This window comes from Cynocephalus volans, chromosome 3 (assembly GCF_027409185.1).
Source record: "Cynocephalus volans isolate mCynVol1 chromosome 3, mCynVol1.pri, whole genome shotgun sequence".
NCBI classification, from domain to species: Eukaryota; Metazoa; Chordata; class Mammalia; order Dermoptera; family Cynocephalidae; genus Cynocephalus; species Cynocephalus volans.
Genome location: NC_084462.1, coordinates 170,793,378 through 170,808,377, shown reverse-complemented (window position 1 = coordinate 170,808,377; position 15,000 = coordinate 170,793,378). Strand labels below are relative to the sequence as shown.

The window sequence follows — 15,000 nt, the reverse complement described above, 5'->3', positions numbered from 1 at the left end:
AGACTCAAACTACACATGTCTAAGGAAATGAAATAAAACTAAGCAGACCTAACTTCCCAGCTGGGCCACCCTGGCTGGATGGGTCAGTGCCACTGAGCTTTGCGCCAGCACAAGGAACTGCACTGGTGCCATACCAAGTGTGGGAGGGGACGCGGCCAGTGACTCCATTTCTAATTTTGTTGGGAAATGTTCAGTGGGAGACTGTGAAGGAGATAAGAGCAAGCTGACCGGAGCTGTCCAGGAGGACTCTGAGCTCTGGACAGGCCTGACCACCCCACAGGCTCCAGGGGGACAGCTGTCCTCCTAAGCAAGGAGTCCAAAGTGTCCAGCTCGGGGATGGGGAGGAGGCGGAAGAAGCGTCAGGGGGTGAAGGGAGGCGAGGGGTGGAGGGGAGGTGACAGCAATGAACTAACTGATGAACTAACTGAATGTAAGGTTCCTGGAGGGACCTTTTGCCTAAGTAAACAAGACGCTGTTTGCAAAAGAAAGCATTTCAAAGGAATAAATATTTTGGTGGTGGTGGTGGTGAGCAAACCTTCCGTAAAGCCCAAAAGCTTTGTAAGTACACATTCCACATTTGTACATTTTACCATTTCTTTATTAGCCTGGGAGTTCTTCGTGGTCTTGGTCACACCCACGCTAGTGCTCTGCCAGGCAGTTCACCGCTCACTGGTGTGCCCATAAGGCAAGAAGATTCTCAGAGCACACCACGTGGGTGGCCTGAGGGGCCAGGGTGAAGGGGGGTTAAAATCAATGCCTCTACTACCTTAGGAATGAAAGCAAAAACTTGAAGCCCCAGAGATGCTGTCCTTGGTCCACGTCATCTGCACTATCCCCTCCCAGGAAGTGGGTGTGCGGTTTCCCAGGCTGGTGGAATGTTCATTGCTCACCCATGGCCAGTGTATATTTGTGAGGCTGTCGTGGGGAGAAGCTGGGGCCCTGCGGAGCTCCTCTCTAGAGACAGGCTTGGCCCTAGGGGAGGAACTCCACGTGCACCGTGGTGACCACCAGCAGCTTCCGGATCATCTCAGTGTGGACTCCATGGAAGGGCAGCCCGTCCGCCTCCCTGCCCACGATGCCCGAGACTCCACTCCGGACTTTGTGCTGCACCAAGATGCCCAACATTTTTTCTTCCTGGAAAAAAAATGAGGCAGAGGTGGAAGTAGTGGATGGGGAGGAGAAAGAAAATATATATATACATTTAAAAGCAGAGAAAGAGCCTTTGACTTGACATACTCTATTTTTTTAAAAATAAAATTTTGGAGGGAAATACTAATACCACTGGAAACTCATCACGGAAAATAAGTGTCGTACACCAGGCTTCCCTGTCCCCCAGGCCCACTCCCCAGAAGCAACCACTCGAACAGTTTGGGCTATTTCTCCAGGTAGCTACCTTCACGTAACTAAATACTATGCTTTTATGAGAACCTGCATTTTCTTAAACGTCAAAGATTCCCTCCTCCTGCAGGTGCAGTGTAGGCTACTTCCTGCCAACCCAGCCCCCGCCCAGCCCTGGATTATCTGCCAGTGGTCTCCGATTGTGCCAGAAGGCTCCATTCTTCCTGAGACCCGACCGTTAGCCTCCTGCTGGGCATGTGCCAAACCCTGCCTCTGTCGCCTTCTAGATGTCACCCAGTGTGGGTGCAGGAGCATCTGGAGGGAGCAGAGAAAAGAAAATGCAGCCCCAGCCTGAAGCCGAAACCCAGGGCCCAGCAGGCAGAGTGGTGTTGGGATCAGTCAGATATGACCTGGGTCTTTCCTGGCAGGTGTTCTAACCTCTCTGTGCCTCAGTGTCCTCATCTGTGAAATGGGGAGGTTGATGATAATAGTAATAATGCTTCCTTCAGAGGGCTGTGGTGAGGAATAAATGAGACAATGCAAGTAAAGCACCTAGCATGGTCCCTGGCACACAGTAGGTATGCACAAAATGAAGCTGATTATTATTGGCAGGGCTGGGTCCCCCAGCCTTTAGCCCAGAGCTTTCTTCCTTTGACTGACTTGCTGGTTTAAAAAAAAAAAAAAAGTGGTTTGATTCCCCTCCTTTCATCTCTTTCCAAAAATAAAGTCCCCAGGAACCACTTGTCTAAGCCACTAGTGTGTCTCTGGTTGAACAGCTCAGGTGCCCCTGAGGAAGGTGGGTCCTAGGCAAAGAGGGCAGTGCCTGAGGGGCAGAGGTCAAACACATCCTCCCCCTCATCCTTCTCCACACACAAAAGCAGGAAGGGAGAAGAGGGGACCAGAGGAATCTAGAACAGGAACTCAGGGCAGGTGCAAGAAAGGCTCTCACCCTCCTGCTCAGGCATTTTCTCATTCATTCCACCGTCCGTGAAGGTGTTGTCGAGCACCTGCTATGTGCCAGGCTGTGAACCAGGATGCGGAGGTGAATGTGACACAGTCCCTTCCCCCAGGGGCCTCCCAGTCTAGATGAGTAATCAGGCAGTCACAGTACACGGGAGTCACAGCACAGAGCTGGGGCACCAGACCCAGTGTGTAGGAGGGGAAGCTCAGGGAAGACGTTCTGGAGAAAGGGTGTTATGGACTGAATGTTTGTGTCCTCCCCAAATTCAAAAGACCTAACACTTAATGTGATGCTATTTGAAATTGGGATCTTTGGGAAGTGATTATGTTGAGATAAGGTTGTGAGGGGGCCCCGATGATGTGATTAGAAGAAGAATTGGGACAAGAGCGCTCTCTCTCTATCCCTCTGCCATGTGGGGACACAGTGAGAAGGGGATAGGAACTGCTGGCACCTGGATCTTGGACTTCCCAGGCTCCAGAACTGTGAGAACTAAATGTCTGCGGTTTAAGCCTCCTGGTCTGTGGTATTTTGTTATAGCAGCCTGAGCTGACCAAGACAAGGGGCAACTAGGATCAAAGGCAACAAAAGAGTTGGAAGGAGCCAAGTGAGGGGTCTTGAGGGGCACTCATGAAACTTTTCAAAACAATGGAGAAAGTTGGCAAATGTCACCTGGGAACTGTCTCTTCACAGTTGGCCTGAGAGCCTGCATTTCCGTTCTGCCCTGGGGATTGGGGCAGCTTTCTCCAGGACAGGGAGGCCCAAGAGCATTTCCACTTTCCCACGTGAGCTTTGTCCAACAGCCCCTTCCCGGGGGGCCACCCAGCCCTGAATGGCATTTCCTGCCCTTTGTTTGGGCTTTATTCCCCCACTTCTCTTCTCCCTTGGTCATATCCTCTCTTTCTTTATGGCGGAGGCTTCTGGGACCACAGGGCCACTTCCTCCCAGCTCACTGCGGGCCCTTATCATCCTCATCCTCCTGGGACCCAGGGAGGGCCTTGGGGTCCTCAGGGTGCACGTGGTCCGTAACAGATCAGAAGCCGGCTGGCACCCTGCCTTCAAGAGCCACAGGGACCGGCCGGGCCAACAGCTACTCCCTGCAAATCTCCAGGAATCTCCGAGTGGCCACACCGTCTTCTAAGAGGCCCAGTGGAGGTGGGGGGCAGGGGGTGGGAAGAGAAGTGACCAAGTGACCGGGCAGCAGCTGGGGGCACAGCGCGCCTTGGGGCTGCTGCACCAGTCCAGGCTGAGACGGGGGGTGAGAGTGGTGGGATGGAGGACTGAAGGGAGGCAGGGAGGACAGGGTTTGGGGGAGACAGCTCCGGGTGACTCTGGGCGTGGAGGCTGAGTGTGCGGGAGCTCGCTACCCACTCGCGCCGGGAGCACGGTGAGCGGCTGCTATTTATGGGAGGTGATGTTGCTGTTCAAACTGGGGTGGGAGAAAGGGGCCTCTTAGGAAGTTGGAACTGTTTTGTATCTTGATCTTGGTGTGGCTGCCTGGGTGTAAAGATATGTAAAACTTCATCCAACTCTACCCTTAAGGTTTAGGCACTTTACTGTACTCAATAAAAAAGGTTATAAAGAATAGTGGGGTGGGAGGAAAGTGTCGGAAGAGAACGAGAGCCCGGGATGAGGCCAGAGCCCCGCTCCTGCCTCTCTGCACCACCATTCATCATTCATCCATTTACCCATCAGTCTGTCCATCCATCCCTCCATCCAACGTTTCCTGAGTGCCCTTCCCGGGCCAGGCCCTGAAGTAGGGACAAACAAGACCTCCTTTGTTCCTCAAAAGCCCATGCTCTTTGGCCCCTCACTGCCTCCCTGCCACTGGGCATGTGAATAAAGGGGTCCTCTTTTCTTCCCTAGCCCACATGGCTGCTGTGCCCTGGGCTGGTGGAGTCTTGCCAATGGAGGAAATGAGGAGGAATGGCCAGGCTCTGGCACAAGGACACACCATGTTCTCATGTGTGCACACTCACCGTGGATGCTCGGTACCTGCCCTGGATTGAAGATGGAGCAGAGAAGGGCCGGGGGCCTGGCTGCCCCCACTCCAGCCCACACTAAAAGGAAGTGCTACAAACAGGCCCAGCTGCTGCGTTCTTCTTCCCCGGCTACTGGGTTGAGGTGGGGAAGTCCAGGAGACCTTCCCTGGCATTCATACCATGAGCCTTATTTCCCTTTAGCCCACTCTTTCCTGCACTGGGCTCCCTCCTGGGGAGTGCCACCTCCTTGTGCTCTCTTACAAAGAGAGGGCAGAGAGGGGCCATGGTGCGAGGCAGGGTCTGAAAGCCAAGGCGCTCTCTTGGCCCTTGCCTCTGGCACAGGTCAGGTGTTGGCGGGGGGGGGGGGGGGGGGGGGGGGAGGGGCGGCTGCTGCTGCCCACCAGGGAGCAGGATGGGCCTGGTATGAGCAGGTCCCACCTTGCACCTTGCAAGAGGCAGGGGAGAATCAGCTGGCTGGGCTGCAGAGTGTAGCAGCTGGAGAAACAGTTCAATCTTCCTCCCGAGCCACACAAAGGAAGGACTGACAGCCGCATGTGATGGGAGGCCCCAGCACTGTTGACCTGAGCTTGCTGGATAAACTCCGCTTCCTGGTTTTCACCTCCATCTGCTCTGGCTGCCAGAGCTCTCTTTCCCACAGGCCACCTGCTGCTACCACTCAGCCTGACTCACCGGCCCCAGTCTGATGGAGGTGCAGAAAGGACGTTTTTATAACAATAGTGATGACGATGATGATGGCCAGCCTTATTGAACACTTACTACATGCCAGACACTATGCTAAGTGCTCTGCACACAGTGACTCATTCTGTCTTCACAGTAACCCAAGAGGGAGGTCTATTATCTCCCCCTTACTTGAGGAAACCCAGGAAGCTCAGGGTGGGAGACTTGCTCCAGGCTCAAGCAGGTGGGGCTGGGACTTGAGCCAGGCAGCCGGCTCCTGGCCCAAGCGCTTCCAACCACCCACTTCATCTCCCAAGGCAGGCTGGACATTTAAAAAAAAAACTCGGTCCTAGGGAACAGAGAGGATATCCACAAACTCCAGAAGTACCGAAAAAAAAGTGATCCTGACCCCAACCAGCAGTCAGGCAGAGCTGGCCTGGCTGGCTCCCAGCTGTGGCCTCCATCAGGTGCAATGAATGACCTTCTCCAGGTCTCATCCTTGGAGGCCTACAGTCCCTCCATGGCCCTCACTTCCTGCCAAGAGCTCTGTCACCCTGTCACTCTGCAGCACCCTGGTCCCCAGGATGAGGAAGATATAGCCAGGCTCCGGGCCATCCCATACCTGACCTTGCAGATACCACCCTAGTCCCTCCTATAAGGTGTCATCCATCATCTCTTGGCCCCTGAAGAAATCTGGGGGACACTCTCCAGCTGTTTAATCTACCCTCAAGGAAAACTCAAAGGCACTGCCTCTCCCTCAGTCTGAGGAGCCCCTAGGCCAAGGGCCAGAGTGGGAAGGGTGTGCCCTGGATAGTGGTGGTCACCTTCCCTGGGCTTCTCAGCAGGGTGTCCACTCCTGCTACAGTCATGATCAGACCCTAAGAACTGTCCGCGAATACAGGAGGCTTTACTTACAATCAACTCACTGGGCAGAGATGAGGGACATTTCTCTGCCCCAACCAAACCAGCTCCACCAACAGCTCAAGCCACAGTTCTGCCCAATATCTCTGGATGACTCAGGGACCCCCATGGAGTGGCCTGCAGAACTCTAGTGTGACAGTTCTCATTATCCCCCCTGCACACGGCGCTGATTCATGTCCCTGCACCTTTGCTTATGTGGGTCCTGTTGCCTGGAAGCCCCTCCCACACTTCCCTGGCTACTTACATCCTACTCAGAAGAGGGGCTCAACAAACATGTGCTTGTACTTTTGCTTTAAAAACATTTCCTTTTACTTTCTTTATGAGGATGGTGCATTATTAATATATTTATGAAGGACTGGGTGGAAATGCAAAAGGAGAACTTTCCATCCCTGGAAGGTGAGTGTGGGGCTGTGTGAATTTTCTTGGCTGGGCTCATTCTTTTTTGTGTCTGTGTGAATCAGAAATCATGTGTGAGGCAGCCCCTGAGTGAATTTTTCCAGGAAGTGCAAAGAAAGCACATAAGGTCCTCTGGGCTCCTCCAGGGCAGAACATTTTCCTGTGAAAATGTCACTGCAGCTGCCTCCCCTGGCACTGTGGAACTGCCAGGAACTGGTAAACTTCTCAGCTACATCAGGAAAACCCAGAGTATCGAGTCAGAGAGACATCGACTCAGATCTCAGCTCTGTCTCTTGGCTGGGTGGCTTTGAGCCATCTTGCCTCTCCCCCCACCTGTAAAACGGACAACACCAATCCAGGGAGGTGTTAGAATAAAACAGAGGCCCAAGGCAGGATGGAGAAAGAGACAGAGAAACAGAAAGGGAGAGACAAGCAGAAGGAAAAAGGGAGCAGAAAGACTGCAGGACAAGATAAAGGAAAGACAGAAAAGCAGCAGCGTGGGGTCTGCATGTGGACGCGTCTCACAAATGAGAGGCTCGGGGCCTCCGCCCACTGGCTGGCTGGGGGCTTGTAACAACCGACCCCGTCCCCCATCTCAGCCTGTTCTCCAGGCTCAGCACTCAGGAACCTCCCTGCCTCTTGGACTGTCCTCCCATCTCCCCAGACCAATCCTTTTCCATAACCCTGGAAAGGTTAATCCTTTTCCAGTCCCTGAGCCCTGCTGTCTGCTCACAGGTGAAATCACATCTGACTTGGGATTTAGATGCAAAGTTGGAGCTTTGGACCCAATTTCCCATGGTACAGATTACCCTGGAACATTCCCCTAGAAGGTGCCTGTTAGAGACTGATGCATTGTGTCCCGTAAGCTTGGCCACCAGCTTCTCTTCCAGGTGGGGCAGGTTCTATCTGCGAGGAGCACCAGATGAGGAAGCAGGTTTGAGTCTGGAATAGGTGTTGGGGGCAGGGTCTGCTCCATGAGAATCATAGAAACTGAGGCCCACGGAAGGAACGGCCAGTCCCACTGCCCACCTTGCTGCTCAGGCTCTGGGACTGAGGGCAGAATCGCCAGCTCCATCTTCAGAGCTGGCTGCCCCTCTCTTGCGTTTCCCTGAATGCATAGGTGAGTCCATGTAAGGTAGACATGCATGCCTTTCCTCTGTGCTGGGCTGCAGGGCCCGCCTAGAACTGCACACAGCACTTCAGATGGTTGGCTGTGCATAGTCAGAGAGCTCAGACAAAAGCCACCCAGTAGGGCTCCGATTCCCTTGCTCAGAGCCCTCTGGTGGCTCCCTATTGCCTCTCAGGTAGAATCCTCAGTGAGGAAGTCATGGTTCGCTTGGATCCAGCTAACAGGATCTGCCTCTTCTCGGGGGTTCTTCATGGCCCCAGAGTACTTGAGAATTGGGTGAAACCACGAATCCTTGCCCAGAAAAATGCATGTACAGGGACAATTGTGGAAGCCATTTCAGGGACTCAGGGACCCTCTCCTTGGGGACCTGGGGGTCAGAAGCCCTCCTCTGACTCCTACCACATTCCCCCCACTGCCCTTCACCTCGAGAGCAGCCTCCCCCACACCAGCACTGAGCTTGTCCTCACGCCCAGCCTTTGTCCCCACCATCCTTCCCACTCGGATGCCCCCTTCTATCTGGTCTATTCCCTGCAGCCTCCAGCCCACAGGACCTTCTTCCCACCTTACCTGCCCCCCACACCTTAGCACCCGAGAGGATTTAGTGCCCTCACTGGGTTGTAAACTCCTTGGAGGGGATGATAAGGACGCCCACCCACTGCCACCAATATGAAGTGCCTACCACGGGTCAGACATTCAGTTCTTCCAACAATGCTGACTGCCCCATTTCACAGATTAAGAAAAAGGAGGCTCAGAGAGATTAAGCAACTTGCCTAAAGTCAAACTCGAAGGAAAATGGTCACCCATATCAGGCCCTCCATATGATTTAGGATGACTAGTAGGTCAAAGGTCACCCAATCCAGCTAGGAGACCTTTGCTTCAAGGCCAGTTCTGTCTCTGGCTTTTGATGGGCAGCGTATCAAAAGCTGGTCTTGGCTTATGGCTTGGAATGCCAGGCATACTTTTCATCCAGGGAAAAATTTGCTTCTGTGCACATGTCCTGCTAGGGTATTTTACCTTAGTGACGGATGGCAGGGCTTGAGTCCAGCTCTGCTCCCCAGGTGCTCTGGGAAGTCCAATTTCGTTCCTCAGGTAATGTCCGTGGACCTCACATGAGCTCAGTATGTACACTGCACAGGCCAAGGCGTAGCCTCCCCAGTTAGAAACACCTAGAACAACAGAAAAAGATCTCATCATACAATTGGAAAGGTCATGTGTCCATCAGGCTGCCTCTAGGCAGCAGAACTATCTCCAGGAATGGTCCCAGACCAGTGGCAGCAGTCCCACCTGGGAACTTGTTAGAAACATGAATTCTTGGGCCCCAGCCCAGACCTACCAAATTGAAAACTCAACAGATGAGGAGGGGCACAAGCTGAGTTTTAATAAGCCTTCCAGGTGAGTCTGATTTAAGCTACAGTTTGAGAACCATTGCCCTAAACCATTTGGGTTATATTTTGTTAATGGCCATCAGAGAAAAACGTTCAGGCACTAACCCTAAGAGGCCTCTCTAGAGCTCTTGACATTAAGAAACTCCCTATGGCGGCCCTCAGCCCTTCGTGCCACGTGGAAGCCTATCCTCCGAGGGGCTGGGGAATGGCCCCTCAGGCAGTGCTGCATCTCCTCTTCACGTGCCTGAAGGTCTCTCCTGAGTCAGCCTCAGCCTTCCCTCCTGTTCAGTGACCTGGCCCCGAAGGGCTTATGCCCCAGTTTGGGACCATCTCACTGGCTCTTCTCTGAAACTCGCTTGGGTTCTCCAGTCAGCCGGAGAAGGACTGAGGAAGGGCCTGCTGAGCTCTCGGTGCTGGAGCATCATGGAAGAGAGGGGGTCCCGACCGGGAGAGAGGGCTGTGCACACGCCAGCCGCGGCATGGGGCAGTGTGTGACAAGGTGTTCACAAAGGATTACGGGAGCACCACTGAAGAGGGGGCACGGATCCTGACTGGGTTAGGAAAGATGCACAGAAAAGGGGTCATTTAATACGGGCCTTGTAGGCTGGGCAGAGTTTTGCCAGAGGAGGTGGAGAGGAGTAGGAACACTTCAGGTAAAAAAACAAACACAAAAAACCCAGTGAGTACAAAGGCGAGTGGCATAAAAATACAAGAAATAGATCAAACTATGTTGGGTGAGGACCACGTGATAATATCGTGTTTCACTGATTTTAAGATGTATTTTTCTTACATTTATATCTCTGAAATTGAGATGTGTCTTACAATCAGTAGTATCTTACAGTTAAAATGGGCTGTGTTTTCCTTTCTTAGCGGTACATAAAACAATGATAACTTTTGTCATCAATGGCATCTTATATTCAGTGGAACAGAGTAACTTGCTTTGACTGTATATTTACAATGTGTGGCATTGTCGTATATGCCTTACATGGAGTAGCTCCTGGAGTCCTTACAACAAGCTTGCGAGGTGTATTATTATTATCTCCATTTAAAAAGCTGGGAAACAGACACAGAGGGGTTAAGCAACTTGCCTAAGGTCACACAGCTAGTAAATGGTAGACTTGAGATATGAACTCAGGTAGCTACCTCCAGGGCCCATATTCTTTTTTTTTTTTTAATAATTAAAAAAAATTAATTGTGGTTTAAAAAAACAACATAGAATTTACCATCTTAAACTTTTTTGTTTGTTTGTTTGTTTTGGTGGCTGGGTGGTCCAGGGATCCAAACCCTTGACCTTGGTGTTATAACACCACACTCTGACCAACTGAGCAAACTGGCCAGCCCTGTCTTTATTTTTGGGTAAGTGTATGGTTGAGTATTGTTAAGTCCAGTCACATTGTTGCACACCTCCAGAGCCCATACTCAACCTCTATGCGAATGTGGAAAATAAAATCGCATTTGGGAAGTAATATCAAAGGAAAGGGATGGAATTTAAAATGCACGTTTACTGGGTTGAAACGATATAAAATGGGTATGTATTGAGGATAAAGCTGACATGCGAAACAAAAAGTGCTCCTTGTGTTGTGGTGGTGTGATGGTATTTCTGTCCCCTTCTGTCACCCTTCACTATGTGCATTTTAAGAATATATATAATATTGCAGTTACATCATCTTTTCAATTAAAAAAATTAAACCCATGCTGTATTTGAGCAACGGCAGTGGCCACGCATGGCTGGACAATGGGGTACATTGTAGGGATCAGGGAGATGAGGTGGAGGCTGGGAAAGGGTGCTGGACTTCAGCCCACACGCGGGGACCCTGCTCTGGGAGGCCCCATGTGAGGTGAGTCCACTGCAAACTTGGTCTCTATGCTTGCTTGGGATGCAGATGCCCAACAGGACAGGACAGCATAACTTTAGGGTCAGGGCACCACTAGCTCGCAGACCCTGTGATGTCTTCTCTTCTCTTCTTACTTCGGTCCTACATGCCAGCCTGCAGCTGGGTCCGGCCCAGGAAAGGAGCCAACCAGCCTGGGGATGTGCCATCCCTGGAGTCAAGAGCTGAAGACGGAGTTGGGCTTGGCTGCTGTTTCTCCAAGTTCACTCTCCTGGGAGAGATCCCTCCTGCCCTCCTACTGCTCCTGCTGGACCACCCAGCCTGGAGCAAAAGCAGCAAATTTGCTGTGACCAGCCAGGCCAGGGCCGGCCAGGACAACTCTACAAGAGTTTCTCTAATCCTCACAGACACCCAATTTATGGGCGAGACCCTGAGGCTTGGAAAAAAGAGCCAACATCTGCCTGTTTCCAGAGCCCTCGATTTGTCTCGCATATGCTGAGCTGAAGGAACTGATAAAATTCTGTCTTCAGGACCCAGCAGCTCACAACCCTAACTGGAGGGTCCCCAAACCTCCTCTTCTCTTTGGGGGACTCCATTTGCTGCTACATCACAGATGCAGCTAACCAAGCCCTTGAATTTAGTCAATTAAATGGAGAGGCTACATTCCGGGTGGCAGATAAACTTGAGGGAATCGGAGGGCCTCCACCTAGAATCCAGAGGCTCCCTTCCCACTCAGATCCACGACCCCAGGATAAAGAAGCCTGGCAGACACGAATTATCCACAGCAAGCCACCTCGGGGGGCCTGAGGAGCTGGGTTTTTTCTTCCTCTTCTGGGTTTCCCAGCTGAAAAGCTAATCCAGGTTGGGGACCAGCACTCCAGGCTTTTTTGGTTTTTGTTTTTAATTAATAAACTTTTTCAGAGTAGTTTGAGTTCACAGCAAAATTGAGTGGAAAGTACAGATTTCCTATATACTCCCTGCCCCCGACACATACACAACCTCCCCCACTAACAACATCCCACACCAGAATGGTACATTTGTTACAATCGATGAACACATCATAATCACCCAAAGTCCATAGTTTACATTAGGTTCGCTCTTCGTGTTGTACAAATGTAAAGCACATACCCACCATTGCAGTATTTTATAGAATAGTTTCACTACCCTAAAAATCGTCTGTTCTCCACCTATTCATACCTCCCTCTCCCCCAGCTCCTGGCGACCATGGATCTTTCTACTTTCTCCATAGTTTTGCCTTTTCTAGAATGCCATATAGTTGGAATTATACGGGATTTAATCTTTTCAGATTGGCTTCTTTCACTTAATAATATGCATTTAAGTTTCCTCCATGTCTTTTCATGGCTTGATAGCTCATTTCTTTTTAGCACTGTGGGATGTACCGCAACTTATTAGTCCATTCACTTACTGAAGAACATCTTGGTTGCTTCCAAGTTTTGGCAATTATAAATAAAGCTGCTATAAGCATCCATGTACAGGTTTTTATGTAAATATAAGTTTTCAACTCATTTGGGTAAATACCAAGAAGCACGATTGCTAGAACATATGGTAAGAATATGTTTACTTTTGTAAGAAACCACCAAACTGTCTTCCAAAGGGGCTGTGTCATTTTGCATTCCCACCAGCAATGAGTGAGAGATCCTGTTACTCCACATCCTTGCCAGCACTGGGAGTTGTCAGTATTTTAGATTTTAGACATTCTACTAGATGTGTAATGATATTTCTTTTTAATTTGCAAATCTCTAATGACATCTGATGTTAGATATATTTTCACATGCTTTTTTACCATTTATATATCTTCTTCGTTGAGGTGTCCATTAAGGTCTTTGGCTTACTTTTTTTACTGGCCATTTCCTTATTGTTAAATTTTAAGTGTTCTTTGTATATTTTAGGTAATAGTCCTTTACCAGATGTGTCTTTTGCAAATATTTTCTCCCAGTCTATGGCTTGTCTTCTCAGTCTCTTGATACTGTCTTCAGAAGAGCAGAAGTTTTTAATTTTAATGAAGTCTAGCTTATCAATTGTCTCTTTCATGGTTTGTGCCTTTGGTGTCATCTAAAATGTCATCAGCATATTGAAGGTCATTTAGGTTTTCTCCTATGTTATCTTGTAGGAGTTTTATAGTTTTACATCTTACATTTAGGTCTATGGTATATGTTGAGTTAATTTTTGTGAAGGGTGTAAGGTCTATGTCTAGATTCATTTTTTTGCATGTGGATGCACAGTCGTTCCAGCACCATTTGTTAAAAAGACTATCTGCTCCATTGTATTGCTTTTGCTCCTTTGTCAAAGATCAGTTGACTATATTTATGTGGGTCTGTTTCTGGGCTCTGTATTCTGTTCCATTGACCTATTTGTCCATCCTTATGCCAATATCACACTGTCTGATTACTGTAGCAGCAGAGTAAATGTGGAAGTCAGGTGGTGTCATTCCTCCAACTTTGTTCTTCTTCAATACTGAGTTGGCTATTTTGATCTTTTCCCCCACACATACACAACCTCCCCCACTAACGACATCCCACACCAGAATGGTACATTTGTTACAATCGATGAACACATCATAATAACCCAAAGTCCATAGTTTACATTAGGTTCGCTCTTAATGTAAACTTTAAGAGCGAAGTTTGTTGTTATTCAAAAAATAACTTGCTGGGATTTTGATTGGGATTGCATTGAATCTATAGATCAAGTTGGGAAGAATTGACATCTTGACAATATTGAGTGTTCCTACCCATGAACATGGAACATCTCTTCATTTATTTAGTTCTTCTTTGATATCTTTCATCAGAGTTTAGTATTTTCCTCATATAGATCTTGCACACATTTTGTTAGATTTATATCTAAGTATTTCATTTTGGGGGTGCTAATGTAAATGGTAATGTGTTTTTAATTTAAAATTCCATGTATTTATTCCTAGTATATAGGAAAGTGATTGACTTTTGTATATTAACCTTGTAGCCTGAAATAGTGTATAAATGCTTATTAGTTCCAAGAGTTGTTTTGTTGATTCATTCAGATTTTTTACATAGATGAACAAGTCATCAGCAAAGACAGTTTTATCCCTTCCTTCCTTACATATACTTTATTTCCTTCTCTCATCTTATTGCATTAGCTAGGACTTCTAGTACAGTGTTGAAAAGCCATAGTGAGAGGGGATATACTTGCCTTGTTCCTGATCTTCGTGGGAAAGTCTCAACACTAGTATGATTCTACCTACAGGTTTTTGGTGGATATTATTTATCAACTTGAGGAAGTTCCCCTTTATTCCTAGTTCACTGAGAGTTTTTATCATGAATGGGTGCTGGATTTTATAAATGCTTTTTCTGCATCTATTGATGTGATCATGGGATTTTTCTTCTTTAGCCTGTTGATGTGATGGATTATATTAATTGATTTCTAATATTAAAACAGGCTTGCATACCTGGGATAAATCCCATTTGGTTGTGGTGTATACTTCTTTTCATACATTGTTGGATTCAGTTTGCTAATATTTTGTTTATAATTTTGCATCTATGTTCATGAGAGAAATTGGTCTGTAATTTTCTTTTCTTGCAATGTTTCTGACTGGTTTTGGTATGAGTCATTCTGGCTTCTTAGGAGTTACAAAGTATTCCCCCTGCTTCTATTTTCTGGAAGAGATTCTAGAGAACTAGTATAATTTTTCCTTAAATGTTTGGTAGAGTTCAACAATCAATCAATATGGGCCTTGTGCTTTCTATTTTGAAAGGTTATTAGTTACTAGTTCAATTTCTTTAATAAGCCTATTTTGATTGTCTATTTCTTCTTGTGTGAGTTTTGGAAGATTGTGTCTTTCAAGGAATTGGTATTTCATCTAGATTGTTAAATTTGTAGGCACAGAGTTGCTTATAATATGCCTTTATTATCCTCTAAACCTCCATGAGATTTGTACTGATGCCCGCTCTTTCATTTTTGGTATTAGTGATTTGTGTCTTCTCTCTTTTTTCCTTCATTAGTCTGGCGAGAGGCTTATCAATTTTATTACCTTTTCAAAGAATCAGCTTTTGGTTTTGTTGATTTTCTCTGTTGATTTCCTGATTTCAATTGCATTGATTTCTGCTCTAATTCTTAGTATTTGTTTTCTTTTGCTTACTTTGAATTTAATATGCTCTTCTTTTCCTAGTTTCCTAAGGTGGAAGCTTAGATTATTGTTACATTTTCCTTCTTTTTGAATATATGCATTCAATGCTATAAATTTCCCTCCAAGCACTGCTTTCATTGCATCCCACAAATTTTGATAAGTTGTGTTTTCATTTTTATTTAGTTCAAAATTTTTAAATTTTCTCTTGAGATTTCTTCTTTGACCCATACATTATTTAGAAGCGTGTTTAACCTCCAAGTATTT

General features: G+C 48.0%; 1 protein-coding gene across 1 annotated transcript in view; it reads right to left on the bottom strand.

Annotated features, from left to right (window-relative positions):
* Positions 1–972: 972 nt before the first annotated feature.
* The window catches only part of DGLUCY (D-glutamate cyclase), a 75,767-nt gene continuing 61,739 nt past the window's right edge, over positions 973–15,000 (bottom strand). Inside the window, 2 exon segments of the mRNA XM_063090156.1 lie at positions 973–1,134; positions 8,417–8,568. Of these exon segments, the coding sequence (XP_062946226.1) occupies positions 973–1,134; positions 8,417–8,568 (314 nt within the window).